Here is a 13,130-nt window from a genome sequence, read left to right on the forward strand (position 1 = left end):
ACAGTTTTTGTACCTTATTGTGAACCATTGTGATGGCACCTGCTTAACGACGGTATAGAAAAGATTTTCAATAAATTATGTGAGTTTATACAAAATATACCCGTTGTTATCATTAAACAAATTTAATTCTTTATTATAAATCACTTATAAAAAGGCAACATAACATATCATATATTACGCAACCATTCACACCACACATTCATCCATAAAGACAATACACATTAAATACATGTTAAAATGTGCTGTTAACACAATATTTGCTAAATACATTTAAACAATATCCTTTATTCCCACAAATTTCATTTGCAATTTACTTTTTTTTTATAATACTCTTTGTATATATAACACAACTAAAATGTTCCCTCTTTCATCATCCCAATGTTTCACAATTCCACAATGTGTTCCCTTCCAATATTCAATTTCTGCTAATCTTCTATTCTTTTATTAACCTATTCTTCACAGGAATTTCTCCCAATTCTCCTGACAAGAGACTCCTGTTTCACCCGATGGTTTCCTCAGGGATCAACTTTATCACCACTCTTTATTATTCCATCACATAGGGAACATCCAACAAATATGTATCACTAATCACTTCTTATAGGGAATATTCAATTGCACCTCCGATCTTATTATTCAATTGTGCTTCCAATCTTCACTGATCTATTTTTATATTATAAATCAATAAATTCAATTTAAATTTGACAAGCCCTAATCTCTTTAAAATACTCAAACATCTTAAGACCCTCTTAAACATTGTTATACCATTAATTACACGATTCTTCTAGTCACTCAAATTCAAAATCACCTCACTCATCTTCATTTCTACTACAAACGGTTCCGCCAAACATTTTCATTCTCCTGTTACCATTTCTTCATAAAGCCGCCGTACTGTTCTACGGAAGATTTTAATCATATTTTACCTTCAAAATATTAACACTACAGACCTTGATACTGTTTAATCAAACCAAAATCTCAAATACTAACCTTCATCACTTAACTCCACTTTCTCAAACCCGTCAACCTTTTCCATCCAAGACACTGTGGCTGCACATTGACCATATATCCTACCCTTTTTAAACGCCTCTCTACGTTCACATTATGTACGTCCTTTACATGTTCCACACCTGAAAACACCATTACATTCCCTTCCTAGTCCCAAGCATATTAATTAGATAAGCTCTTGCATTTAAAATAAACACATTCCATTCTGTTATGGCCGCCGGCCGCGGCCAGGACCGGACACTCACCCGCAGCGTCGGGGCAGGGAGCCTCAGAAGATGCTCTCCGCTGTACGGCCGGCTGCAGGCCTCCGACTCCTGCTGTGGCTCTGCCCCCTTCTCTCCACTAGGGCCGCGCACGCGGCTGAAGACAGCATTTAAAGGGGCTTTTGGACTTCAACCCCTGGACCGGCTTCGGATCTCGCTTTGGACCGCGCTTTGGACCGACCCTTGGACAGCTTGTTGGACTCTGAGTCTTGGACGACTTCTGGACTTTCTTCAACTTTTCTTTGTGAGATACTTATGACCTGCTGGAGGCGCCAGCCGTCTGGAACCCACGACCTGCAGGAGGCGCCTGCATCCAGACCATCCTCTAGCTTCAGGGAGTCGCCTAAGTCCCAGCGGCCGTGTCCCTACGGGCTCCTCCTGGGGGGACCACGTGCTTCCAGGGTGAAGTCCAATCTACAGCTGCAACAGGCCTCGCCATCTGATGGTAAAGACAGACGAGGAGTTCGCCCCTTGACGGCAGTACCAACTCTACCTCAGAACAAGGGTCCACACTCCAGGTACTAACAGAATACTAAGGCCATGGATCCGGCAGAGGCCTCAGCCCGGCAGGCCATTCCCAGGTTAGCCCAGAAGGTCATGGAACAACAGCGTATCTTGGAATCCATGGCAGCTTCCCTAGAAAGACTTAATGCCCGGATGGACTCTATGGTGGCTGCTCAGGCTATTCCGCCTCCCGTACCTCCAATTGTACAGAGTAATACCCGGACCGTGATTCCTCTACCTACTCCTCCACGCTACGCTGGAGACTCTCAATCATGTCAAGGATTTCTCGACCAGTGCAGTATGCACGTCCATCTGCAAGCTTCCTTGTTTCCAGATGATCTCACCAAGACCACATATATCCTATCCTTGTTGGAGGGTAAAGCTCTTGCATGGGCTTTTCCGTATTGGCGATGGGCTGATCCAATCCTACGAGATCTGTCTAAATTCCTTGAATTATTCCAAGCCGTGTTTGACGACCCAGGGAGACAAGTAGTCGCGGGCTCCAAACTTCTACAGCTTCGACAAGGAGGGAGGCCATTGGCCGACTATACCATAGAATTCAGGACTCTGGCATCCGAGCTCCATTGGGAGGAGATCTGTCTTCGATCCATATTTCTTGAAGGTCTGTCACCCAGAATAAAGGACGAGATGGTAGCTCGAGAGTTACCGCGATCCTTGGACGCTATCATAGAATTAGTGACCCGAATCGATCGGCGGCTACAAGAGAGAGCACGGGAAGGTTCTAGTACGAGGAGGCACATATCAGGAGCCGCTTCTCCTCGCTCTGTTCCAGCATCTCAAGCCGCTCCTAAACCTCAAGGAGCTACTGAAGAACCCATGCAGTTGGGTCGGGGTCCACTTTCTCCTGAAGAAAGACTAAGACACCGGAAAGCGGGACTTTGCCTTTATTGCGGGGAAGCGGGTCATCTGATTGCCCGTTGTCCTACACGTCTGGGAAACTCCAAAGCCTAGGTTCCATCGAGGGAGTAACCCTAGGCATCACCTCCCTGGCTCCCCCACTTATTCTGCATGTTTCCCTGGGATTTGAAGACCATCAATTCTCCGCACTAGCATTAGTAGACTCCGGAGTGGGTGGAAATTTTATGCTCCAAGATGTGGTCAAACAATTACACATTCCCACACGCTTATGTCCAAAGCCGTTGATTATCTCCTCCATCCATGGAGATCCCCTGCCGGGGAGGATAACTCATCACACCGTTCCACTGGAATGCCACATTTCTCCGAACCATTCCGAGATCATATCTTTCTACGTCATTCAGGGAGCCATTCACCCCATAGTCCTGGGCATTCCGTGGTTACAGCAGCACAATCCACAGTTCGATTGGATCTCCTTGAAACTGATCAGCTGGGGACCAAATTGTCAAAGGACTTGTACCTCCGGATCCACTTCATCTTGTAGTTTCATCTGCACTTCCCGATTGGAGGGTCTGCCAGTACCATATCAGCAGTTTTCTGACGTGTTCTCCAAAAAGGCTGCGGACATTTTGCCTCCACATCGGGAGTATGATTGCAGTATCAATTTGATTCCTGGCACCACCCCGCCTCGAGGAAGGGTCTATCCATTGTCCGCCCTGGAGACCCGAGCCATGTCGGAATATATTCAGGACAATCTACAGAAAGGTTTCATCAGACGCTCCAAATCTTCAGCTGGGGCTGGTTTCTTTTTTGTGGGGAAAAAAGATGGGACTCTACGTCCATGCATAGACTTCCGTGGGCTTAACGCCATTACTATAAAGGACCGATATCCGTTACCACTCATAGCAGAGCTCTTTGATCGTTTACAGGGAGCCCAGATTTTCTCAAAATTGGACCTCCGAGGAGCATATAATCTTGTCAGAATTTGAGATGGGGATGAGTGGAAGACTGCATTCAACACCAGGGATTGACATTATGAGTATTTAGTCATGCCCTTTGGGTTAACCAACGCTCCAGCGGTATTCCAACATTTCATAAATGAGATATTCAGGGATCTGTTATATGTATGTGTTGTCATTTACCTTGATGATATCTTGATTTTCTCACAGAACTTACAGATACATCGACAACATGTGATTTTAGTATTACAACGTTTAAGAGAAAATCATCTCTATGCCAAGCTCGAAAAATGTATCTTCAAACAAGAATCCTTACCATACTTCGGGTATATAATCTCAAAACAAGGCTTTCAGATGGACGAGTCCAAATTAAAATGTATACAAGAATGGCCTCAACCCAACGGACTACGGGCGTTGCAACGCTTCCTTGGTTTTGCCAACTACTACCGCAGCTTTATCTTAAATTTCTCCAAATTAGTAGCACCTCTCACAGCGCTTACACGCAAAGGTGCTAATATAAAAGCTTGGCCTCCAGAGGCAGAAGAGGCATTTCAGGCGCTCAAGAACTCGTTCCTCAAGAAACCATGCTTGCGGCACCCGGATCCTAGACGTCCGTTTGTAGTGAAATCTACTTTCACTACAAACGGACGTCTAGGATCCGGGTGCCGCAAGCATGGTTTCTTGAGGAACGAGTTCTTGAGCGCCTGAAATGCCTCTTCTGCCTCTGGAGGCCAAGCTTTTATATTAGCACCTTTGCGTGTAAGCGCTGTGAGAGGTGCTACTAATTTGGAGAAATTTAAGATAAAGCTGCGGTAGTAGTTGGCAGAAGGTGTGGGGGCCGTTTTAAGTCAGAACGACACTTCGGGGACATCTCATCCCTGCTCTTACTATTCTAGGAAATTCTCGTCTGCCAAGCGGAATTACTCTATCGGTGATAGAGAACTTCGCCATCAAACTTGCCTTTGAAGAGTGGCAACAGTGGCTGGAGGGAGCCCAGCACCGTATCACAGTCTACACGGACCATAAAAATTTGGTATACCTTCAACAGGCCCAACGTTTGAACCCCCGTCAGGCTCGATGGGCATTGTTTTTCACACGTTTTAATTTTGAACTCCGGTACCGGCCTGCTAACAAGAATATTAAGGCAGACGCTTTGTCTCGATCCTTCTCGGCAGAAGATACGGAGGAACCCATTCAACACATTGAGCCAGCTTGCATCAGCTTGGCTGCGACCTTCACAGTAACACCCGGGAAGACAGTGGTTCCCAAGAGATTACGAAATAAAGTTTTGGCCTGGGGACATGACTCACTGCTGGCTGGATACCCTGGACGAGCATGGACTCAAGCACTGATTCAGCAGCATTATTGGTGGCCAGGTATGTGCAAGGACATTCAAGCTTATGTGGCCTCCTGTCCAACGTGTGCGCAACTTAAGATTCCTACAGGAAAAGCACAAGGTCTGTTGCAACCACTACCAGCTGCGTTGAAACCTTGGACACACATCTCCACAGACTTCATTGTGGAATTGCCACTCTCCGAAATAGTTAAAGTTAAACAAACTAGAATTCCAGTATACAAGGTTTAAAAACATACCTGAAATTTTTGTCAACAAAAGTGTTACTGGGAGAGCAACGCGAGCAGTACGCCGGGCGCCATTTAACTCCAAAGTTTTGGCGCAAAAAATTCAGTGACCAATCAGAAGAGGTCTCAAAACTGGACGTGATGGGGAACTGTCCATGGTAATATAACGTCTAAAGAGGACCTGAAGGACAACTTAACAAACTTTAACAAAACCACCATAAGCATTTAAGTAATCTAAATGATCAGGGAAAGAAAGAAACAGAAACAAAAATCATAGCGATACAGGTTGAACCAAAAGGTGTGTCAAGTGAAATAACGCTATTCAATTTCTTTGTTAAGACCATATGGTATGAGACTGTGCAAATTGTATATCCATCTTTGTTCACGGCATATTATTATTTCTGACAAATTGCCACCCCGACGTGGAGGGGGTATCACATCAATAATGCAGAAACGGAGGTCAGAGATATTATGTGATTTTTTGGTCCAGTGAGCTACTAAAGGGACATTTTCACATAGGTTTGTAATGCTAGATTTATGCTCAATGATTCTCTAATTGGTCTGATGGTTTTCCCAACATAGATAAGGTGACATGGGCAGATGATGTACACTACACCTGATGTAGAGCAAGTCGAATTAAATTTCAAAGTGTAGGTTTTTTTAGATTGAGGATCCGTAGAGGAATTGGTGGATAATGAAAGGACAAACCGAACAGGTTTCACAGGGGTGATGACCGTTGTAGGACGGAGGTGAACAGTCCACAGGGCGCAGTTCTGAGTGGACCAAAAAATCACGTAAATTTCTGCCTCTATGATAAGTGAAACGAATTGGAACTTGAAATATATTATGTAAAGCCAGAATGGACCAGTGTTTGCGAATGATAGAAGCAATTGTTCTCGTATGCACTGAATAGGGAAGAATACAATTACCCCATCGGAGGATCTTACTTGAGGCGTGAACAACAAATCACGGTTAACAAAAAGAGCTGCGGTTTACTGTGATTTAATACGTGCAGAACGCTCCTGTTTTGCTATTTGGATTGTTTCTGGTTTTGGAGCCGGTTGAATGGAGCCTTCGATTGATGTCACTACATTTAGCTACTCTGATGAAACTTTGAAAGCCATTTTGACAGACGTTCCTCTTTTCTTCGCTGACTCAGCTTCTTCTACCTCTGCTTCCGCATCTTGGCTTGACATTATCAATCTCCAAAAACGACTTACACGGGCAGAACTTCATGCTTTGACTTTGTTAGAATATCGCCATGTTAAAAGAATTCCACGTGGCTTAAGGATTCGCAAGGACCCCAGTTACATACAGACAACAAAGATTTTCTAGTCCTATGGAACCAAATCCTAAACAAATGTTCGTTTGATCTGATGATCTTGATTATAGAAACTACGAAACAACTTACCCCATCCCTGCAAGATGAACTTACACTCCAACTGGATACCATCAAGACACTATCAACATTAGAAGAATTTGATCGCCAATTTTCAGACTTCAAACAAAATTTGGAAAAATTTAAATAATCTCAAAGCCGAAACATTCCAAAAATTCCAGAGAGACGATCAAGACTACCGGAAAGGCTACGTCTATCCATGTATGTCGGCAACTCACCAGGCAAAATGTTCGGTGACCTTTGCACAATCCTCCTCCGAGGATTCATCAGGAGACGAACATGTTCCAGTTCCAATACAAGAAGTCCATCAATCTGTACCAATCGAGTCTTCTTCTGGTTCCTTTTTTCAATCTTTTGTACCACCTCAGCCTTCTGCTCCTTTTTTAGAGACTCCCTACCCTCCCAAAACCAGAGGTTATGCTCGAACCCGTGGACGTCCGGCCCCTCAACAGAACACTCGGATCACCAGAGCCACACGTCAACAACAACATCCAGTGGATCCCTGGCAATGACCAACAACAAGGATGATCTTGTCTTCAACTTATCATCCCGAGTGATTACCGATAGTGAACATCATGTCTTAGCAAAAGGACTGTCATTCATTCCAACTTGTTTATATGATCCGTTTGATATCCAAATACACTTATATCAATTTTCGTTCATTGAAATTGAAATTGTTTTTTTCCCAATCAGCATCTTATAATGATCTTTCTGTTATGACAAAAAAAATCGAGATGGATTCCACCTGGCCCTCCAGATCCCACCTTACTGACGTTTGAGAATTTAATACAATTTGACATCGACCGCTGTGGCTCTGGTCCGCGCCATACACGCTTTAATACAACTAAAGCTGAAAAGCTGGCTATTACCTCTTTAGCATCTGACCAAAGTATAGTGATAAAGCCTGCTGACAAGGGAGGTGGGATTGTGATCCTCAACAGAATAGATTACATAGCGGAAATCCATAATCAACTAAATGATCCCACATTTTACTTGCCACTTTCAGGTGATCCCACGGCTGAGTTACAGTTATTAAAGATCTCATTTCTGAAGCACAAGATCAACATTTTCTTACCACCCGTGAAGCATGTTTTTTGTACACAGAATTTCCAGTTATTCCAACCTTTTACATTCTCCCTAAAATACATAAATCTTTGGTCAAGCCCCCCGCACGCCCGATTGTTTCAAGCATAGGTTCTTTGTTGGAACCACTATCCAAATTTGTGGACCACTTTCTTCAGCCGTTTGTTTTTCTTAGCAGATCATACATAAGAGATTCTGCCCACTTCATCACCATCTTACAAGATTTACAATGTACCCAGGTTCCCTTTTTTCTAGTGACTCTAGATATATCACTTTATTCTAACATTCCTCAAGATGAAGTAGTTACACTCATTGAAACAATTTTGGATTCTCGACCGAACCCACATCGTATTCCAACACAATTTGACAGCACTCACTAGATTAGCTCTGTCAAAAAATTACTTTCTTTTTGACTCCACCTTTTACCAACAGGTAAAAGGAACGGCAATGGGCGCCACTATGGCGCCCAGTGTCGCCTGTTTATATGTGGCTAATTTTGAAAATGAATTCCTGTATTCTAGTTGGTGGCCTAAAATTGCTTTGTGGGTACGATATATCGACGATGTATTCTTGATTTGGTTAGGTACTGACATGCAATTTTTTATGTTTCTAGATTGGCTCAATAACTGCAATCCCCATCTGCAATTTAATTTTGACATTCACTCTTCTCTGATATCTTTTTTGGACATCAACATTACTCATAATTCACAAGTGTTCTTGACCACTATTTTTAGAAAATCCACAGATCGCAACACGCTTCTATCTTTTGATAGCCATCACCCCCAATTTCTTAAGAACAATATACCGTTTGGACAATTAAGACTAAGACGTCTCTGCTCCACCAAATCTGAATACATTTCAAAAGCCCAAGATATGATGATTCGCTTCAAAGCCAGGGGTTATCCCCATTCAATTTTGAAGAAAGCTTTTAAACGAGCTCTTTTTGTTAACCGTGATTTGTTGTTCATGCCTCAAGTAAGATCCTCCGATGGGGTAATTAATTGTATTCTTCCCTATTCAGTGCATACGAGAACGATTGTTTCTATCATTCGCAAACACTGGTCCATTCTGGCTTTACATAATATATTTCAAGTTCCAATTCGTTTCACTTATCATAGAGGCAGAAATTTACGTGAATTTTTGGTCCACTCAGAACTGCGCCCTGTGGACTGTTCACCTCAGTCCTACAACGGTCATCACTCCTGTGAAACCTGTTCAGTTTGTCCTCTTTCATTATCCACCAATTCCTTTACGGATCCTCAATCTAAAAAAACCTACACTTTGAAATTTAATTCGACTTGCTCTACATCAGGTGTAGTGTACATCATTATCTGCCCATGTCACCTTATCTATGTTGGGAAAACCATCAGACCAATTAGAAAGAGAATCATTGAGCATAAATCTAGCATTACAAACCTACGTGAAAATGCCCCTTTAGTAGCTCACTGGACCGAAAAATCACATATCTCTGACCTCCATTTCTGCATTATTGATGTGATACCCCCTCCTCGTCGGGGTGGCAATTTGTCAGAAATAATACGCCATGAATAAAGATGGATATACAATTTGCACAGTCTCATACCATATGGTCTTAAAGAAATTGAATGGTGTTTTTTAACTTGACACACCTTTTGGTTCAACCTATATCGATATGATTTTTGTTTCTGTTTCTTTCTTTCCCTGATCATTTAGATTACTTAAATGCTTATGGTGGTTTTGTTAAAGTTTGTTAAGTTGTCCTTCAGGTCCTCTTTAGACGTTATATTACCATGGACAGTTCCCCATCACGTCCAGTTTTGAGACCTCTTCTGATTGGTCACTGAATTTTTTGCACCAAAACTTTGGAGTTAAATGGCGGCCGGCGTACTGCTCGCGTTGCTCTCCCAGTAACACTTTTGTTGACAAAAATTTCAGGTATGTTTTTAAACCTTGTATACTGGAATTCTAGTTTGTTTAACTTTAACTATTTCGGAGAGTTTATTGATGTTAAACACACTAAAATATTACAGGAGCCTTTCAGCCTTATCTTCTCGCCGGCTTGTACTCGAGTTAGCTATATTTACATATTGTATGATACCTGAAAGGTGACTATTTATGGTTTAATTTTGGCTACCTCTCATATTTCTTAAGTTATTGTTTCTTTGTCTGTCAGACATGCTTACTCCCGATGTTTAATGAACTCCGTTTTTTTAAAATTATTAGACTGTTTAACATTACTATGCATTGACATTTCATCACTGCCAAGCTCCTCATGTCTTTGTGTCCACTATTCTCACATACATTTTTCAATTGTTATTTTATATTTTCTAGAATAAAAAAAGCCTTGTTTTTCCCGTCCCTCCCAACGCAGCCTGGTGGCGAAACACGGGTCCGTGTTGGGGGACCTGCTATACAAACCTTTGCATTACACTGTGGAGTTGCCGAAATAAACCTCAAAAATTTATTTTTGCATTAAGAAGTGTGGACATTCAAATTTTTTCTGCACATTTTCCTGCGGTTTACTGTGAGTTTTTATTTTATCACTTTGGTATGGGTAATCTTATTTGTTCATTTTCTCTCATCCTTATAGGCAAACCCTGTGGTCATCCTGGAGATCTTGAAAATGGCTTTCTTGAATTAACACGTGAAACAGAGTTTGTATTTGGTGCTCGTGTGGAATACCAATGTAATGACGGGTATGTCATTTAACAATGCAGTAGCATCAATGCACAGTCATTGATGGTGATTAGTAGGTAGGAGGTGGAAGGGGTTAAATGATAAATCTCTCTCTATCATGCTGTTTCTCATTTTCATTCTCATTAATAGTTCCTGGAAGCTGTAATTTCCTTGCTTCTGAGAGAAGCTAAGGATGAGGTTTCAGAATAAAAAAGTTCAGTGTACACGTTTTAGGAATCTAGATATAGTTAGATTTTCATCCAAAATTAGGAGCCTAAGAGGCCCATATTCAAAAAGCCGCATTCCTAATTATTGTTTCCTTAATGGGAGAGTTATTATGTCCCTGTAATATTTGTCTCCTCCCTGACAAACTATCATGGCTGTACCATGAAGTTATGATTTATCACAGCACAAATGAGTGACAATAAATCACATCAAGGTACTTCCCCTTCCCACATGAAGGTGGTTCACCTTGGCCGGGCCGCTATTGCTTAAAGGGCTAGAGGCGTGAAAAATGGTTCTCCCCAAATAAGAAAACTCACCACATGGTCAAAGGTGATTTCTGCCCACCTTCTGCCACCTACCAAGATTGTACTGCTCCCAAACATAAAATAAACCAAGGCCAAATGTGGTGACTGCCTGCCTTTTCCCCACCTGCTCTCCTTAGACCCCCAAAATGGCCCTTTGTTAAAGAACTCCCTGGCCTGTCCCAACCCCCCTTTCCAAATAAAATTAAATCCCTGATGTCTAGGGTTCATGCCAACCCCCACCCCAATTGAAAAATAAGAGACTGGTGATCTAGAGGGATAGGTTGACCCCCTACCCCCCCTTTACCTGAAAATGTTATCATCGATAGTCAGCTAAGGGCTTGGTGTGTCCCCTTGCCTCAGACCCAGTCAACACCATTTTTCAAAATGGTGTGATCAGCTCTTGCCCCTATCACTTAACAGGGAGAGGTTCAGGGACCTAGATCAAAGTCATGTGGCCATGGTTCAGGCCCAGGACTTTTCCCGTCATGTACAGGTTTAAGGTCAGGACAGTGCCATTTTGAAATATGGTGCTGACTGGGCCTAGCGTAAGGGGACCTACCAGTCCCTCCACATGAACATCAATGCTATTTTTAAGGTAATGGGGTGTGGTGGGATTCAGGGTGGGAAGCCTCTAGCCTACTGATGACATTTTTGGAGAGTTGTGGGTGGGGGCTGAGGGGGGCCAGTACCACCCTATTATTTTTATAGAAAGATTGAGCCAGGGAGTGAGGGTGCTAATCTTTTAGGGTAGGTTGTGTTAATAAGAAGGGGGATAGCTAGGGGAAATGTGCATGACACATTTAAGCATTTCTTTTCTTTTTGGTGAGGCCACCTTGATTGGTCATCCAGGGGTGAGTGGTGGTGGGGGGGGGGGGGGGGGGGTCTAATAACACCTCAGGTGTTTTTGTTTTTTTTTCTTGAAGGGGAAGACATGTTAGGCCATAGGGCCCTTTAATTCTAACAAAGGAGCTGTGATACCTGCATTAGTCTCGACACTCCCATGGTAGAATAATGTTTTGAAATAGGTGTAGATAAAATAATCTGTGTTATATTATTTACATAGGATTAGGTATACATGAACTGCTTTGCATAGATTTGCAAAACATCTCATTGTAATAGGGGATGATTTTTGATCTGAATATCACATGATATTGCTATAATAGGGCTGTATCACATGACATGTAGCATTTATAGTGCAATATATGCTGTTTAACATGCATTATAGCCCTATTATGGTTTGATAAATCTCCTTATATGTTAGGTGCCTAGTGTATGAAATCAGTGCTAAGAGGATACTATTAACTCACAGGCTGGATTGATAAAATAGGAAGATAAATTTATCTGGCTAACTTTGGAGGGATATTCAATGGTGGGGCTGCCATATAGACTATAGCTGGTTATCTTAAAGATCGCCAGATAAGTTTATCTGGCGGTCTTTAGGACTAATCTACAGAACAACCATTGTTAGCTAGATAATTTAATTCTGGCTAACAATGAACAGTAGCTGATAATTTATCTGAGTAACTTAACTCTGACTGGAGTGATCCCAGAATGCCCCTACATAACAAGATAATTAGTTATCTGTCTAAACTTTAGCCAGTCAAGTAGGAGAAATATTTATGTCAGCATTTAGCTGGATAACTTGTGAGTTATCCATCTAAATGCTTCTGAATATTGACTCTTAAATGCCTAATGTTTTCCTTATCCAAAACGTATCCCAATAGCCACTCATTTCTTTAAGCCCCTATATTCCCCTCCTACTGAAACTAGCCACCTAAATTTAGGCACAAAATCCTAGTCATTTGTTAAGAAGGCCTTGCATTCTGTTGAGATGGGGGGTGTTTTATTTATTTATTTATTTATTTAACAACTTTTAATATACCGACATTCGTGTGGCACATCACGCCGATTTACAGGTAACTCAAATATAGGAGGAAATTACAATGAACAGGGAGCAAGGGATTGGAGCAGGCCAGAAAGAGGAGAGGGGAAGGGGAGACAGGAGAAGAGAGGGAAGAGATAGGTAGCATGGTTTTAGTGTGCCCTTGGGCCTCAGCCCGACCCCAGACGGATCCAGGACTGAACTAAGGATTGACGGCATGTTCCGACATGGTGGGATTACGGTCTTACCCTCTGCCAGGCCTGCAAGCTCCCAAGGCCAACAACGTGATGATGTTGGAAGGTGAACGGTCCTCCGACCATTCCGAACCCTTTCGGACCTGCCGCTTGGATCGGCATGGAGCAGCAGGCTGGTCTGAGGATGAGGGCAGACGGACTT

The 13,130-nt window shown here is 42.5% G+C and overlaps 1 protein-coding gene across 2 annotated transcripts in view; it reads left to right on the forward strand.

Annotated features, from left to right (window-relative positions):
* Positions 1-13,130, forward strand: part of CFH (complement factor H) — a 633,102-nt gene that overhangs the window by 82,699 nt on the left and 537,273 nt on the right. For both annotated transcript variants that reach the window (XM_029617534.1, XM_029617535.1), the window contains exon 3: positions 10,237-10,342. In XM_029617534.1, the coding sequence (XP_029473394.1) occupies positions 10,237-10,342 (106 nt within the window). The remainder of the gene's footprint in view (positions 1-10,236; positions 10,343-13,130) is intronic.

Source organism: Rhinatrema bivittatum, chromosome 10, assembly GCF_901001135.1.
Source record: "Rhinatrema bivittatum chromosome 10, aRhiBiv1.1, whole genome shotgun sequence".
NCBI lineage: Eukaryota > Metazoa > Chordata > Amphibia > Gymnophiona > Rhinatrematidae > Rhinatrema > Rhinatrema bivittatum.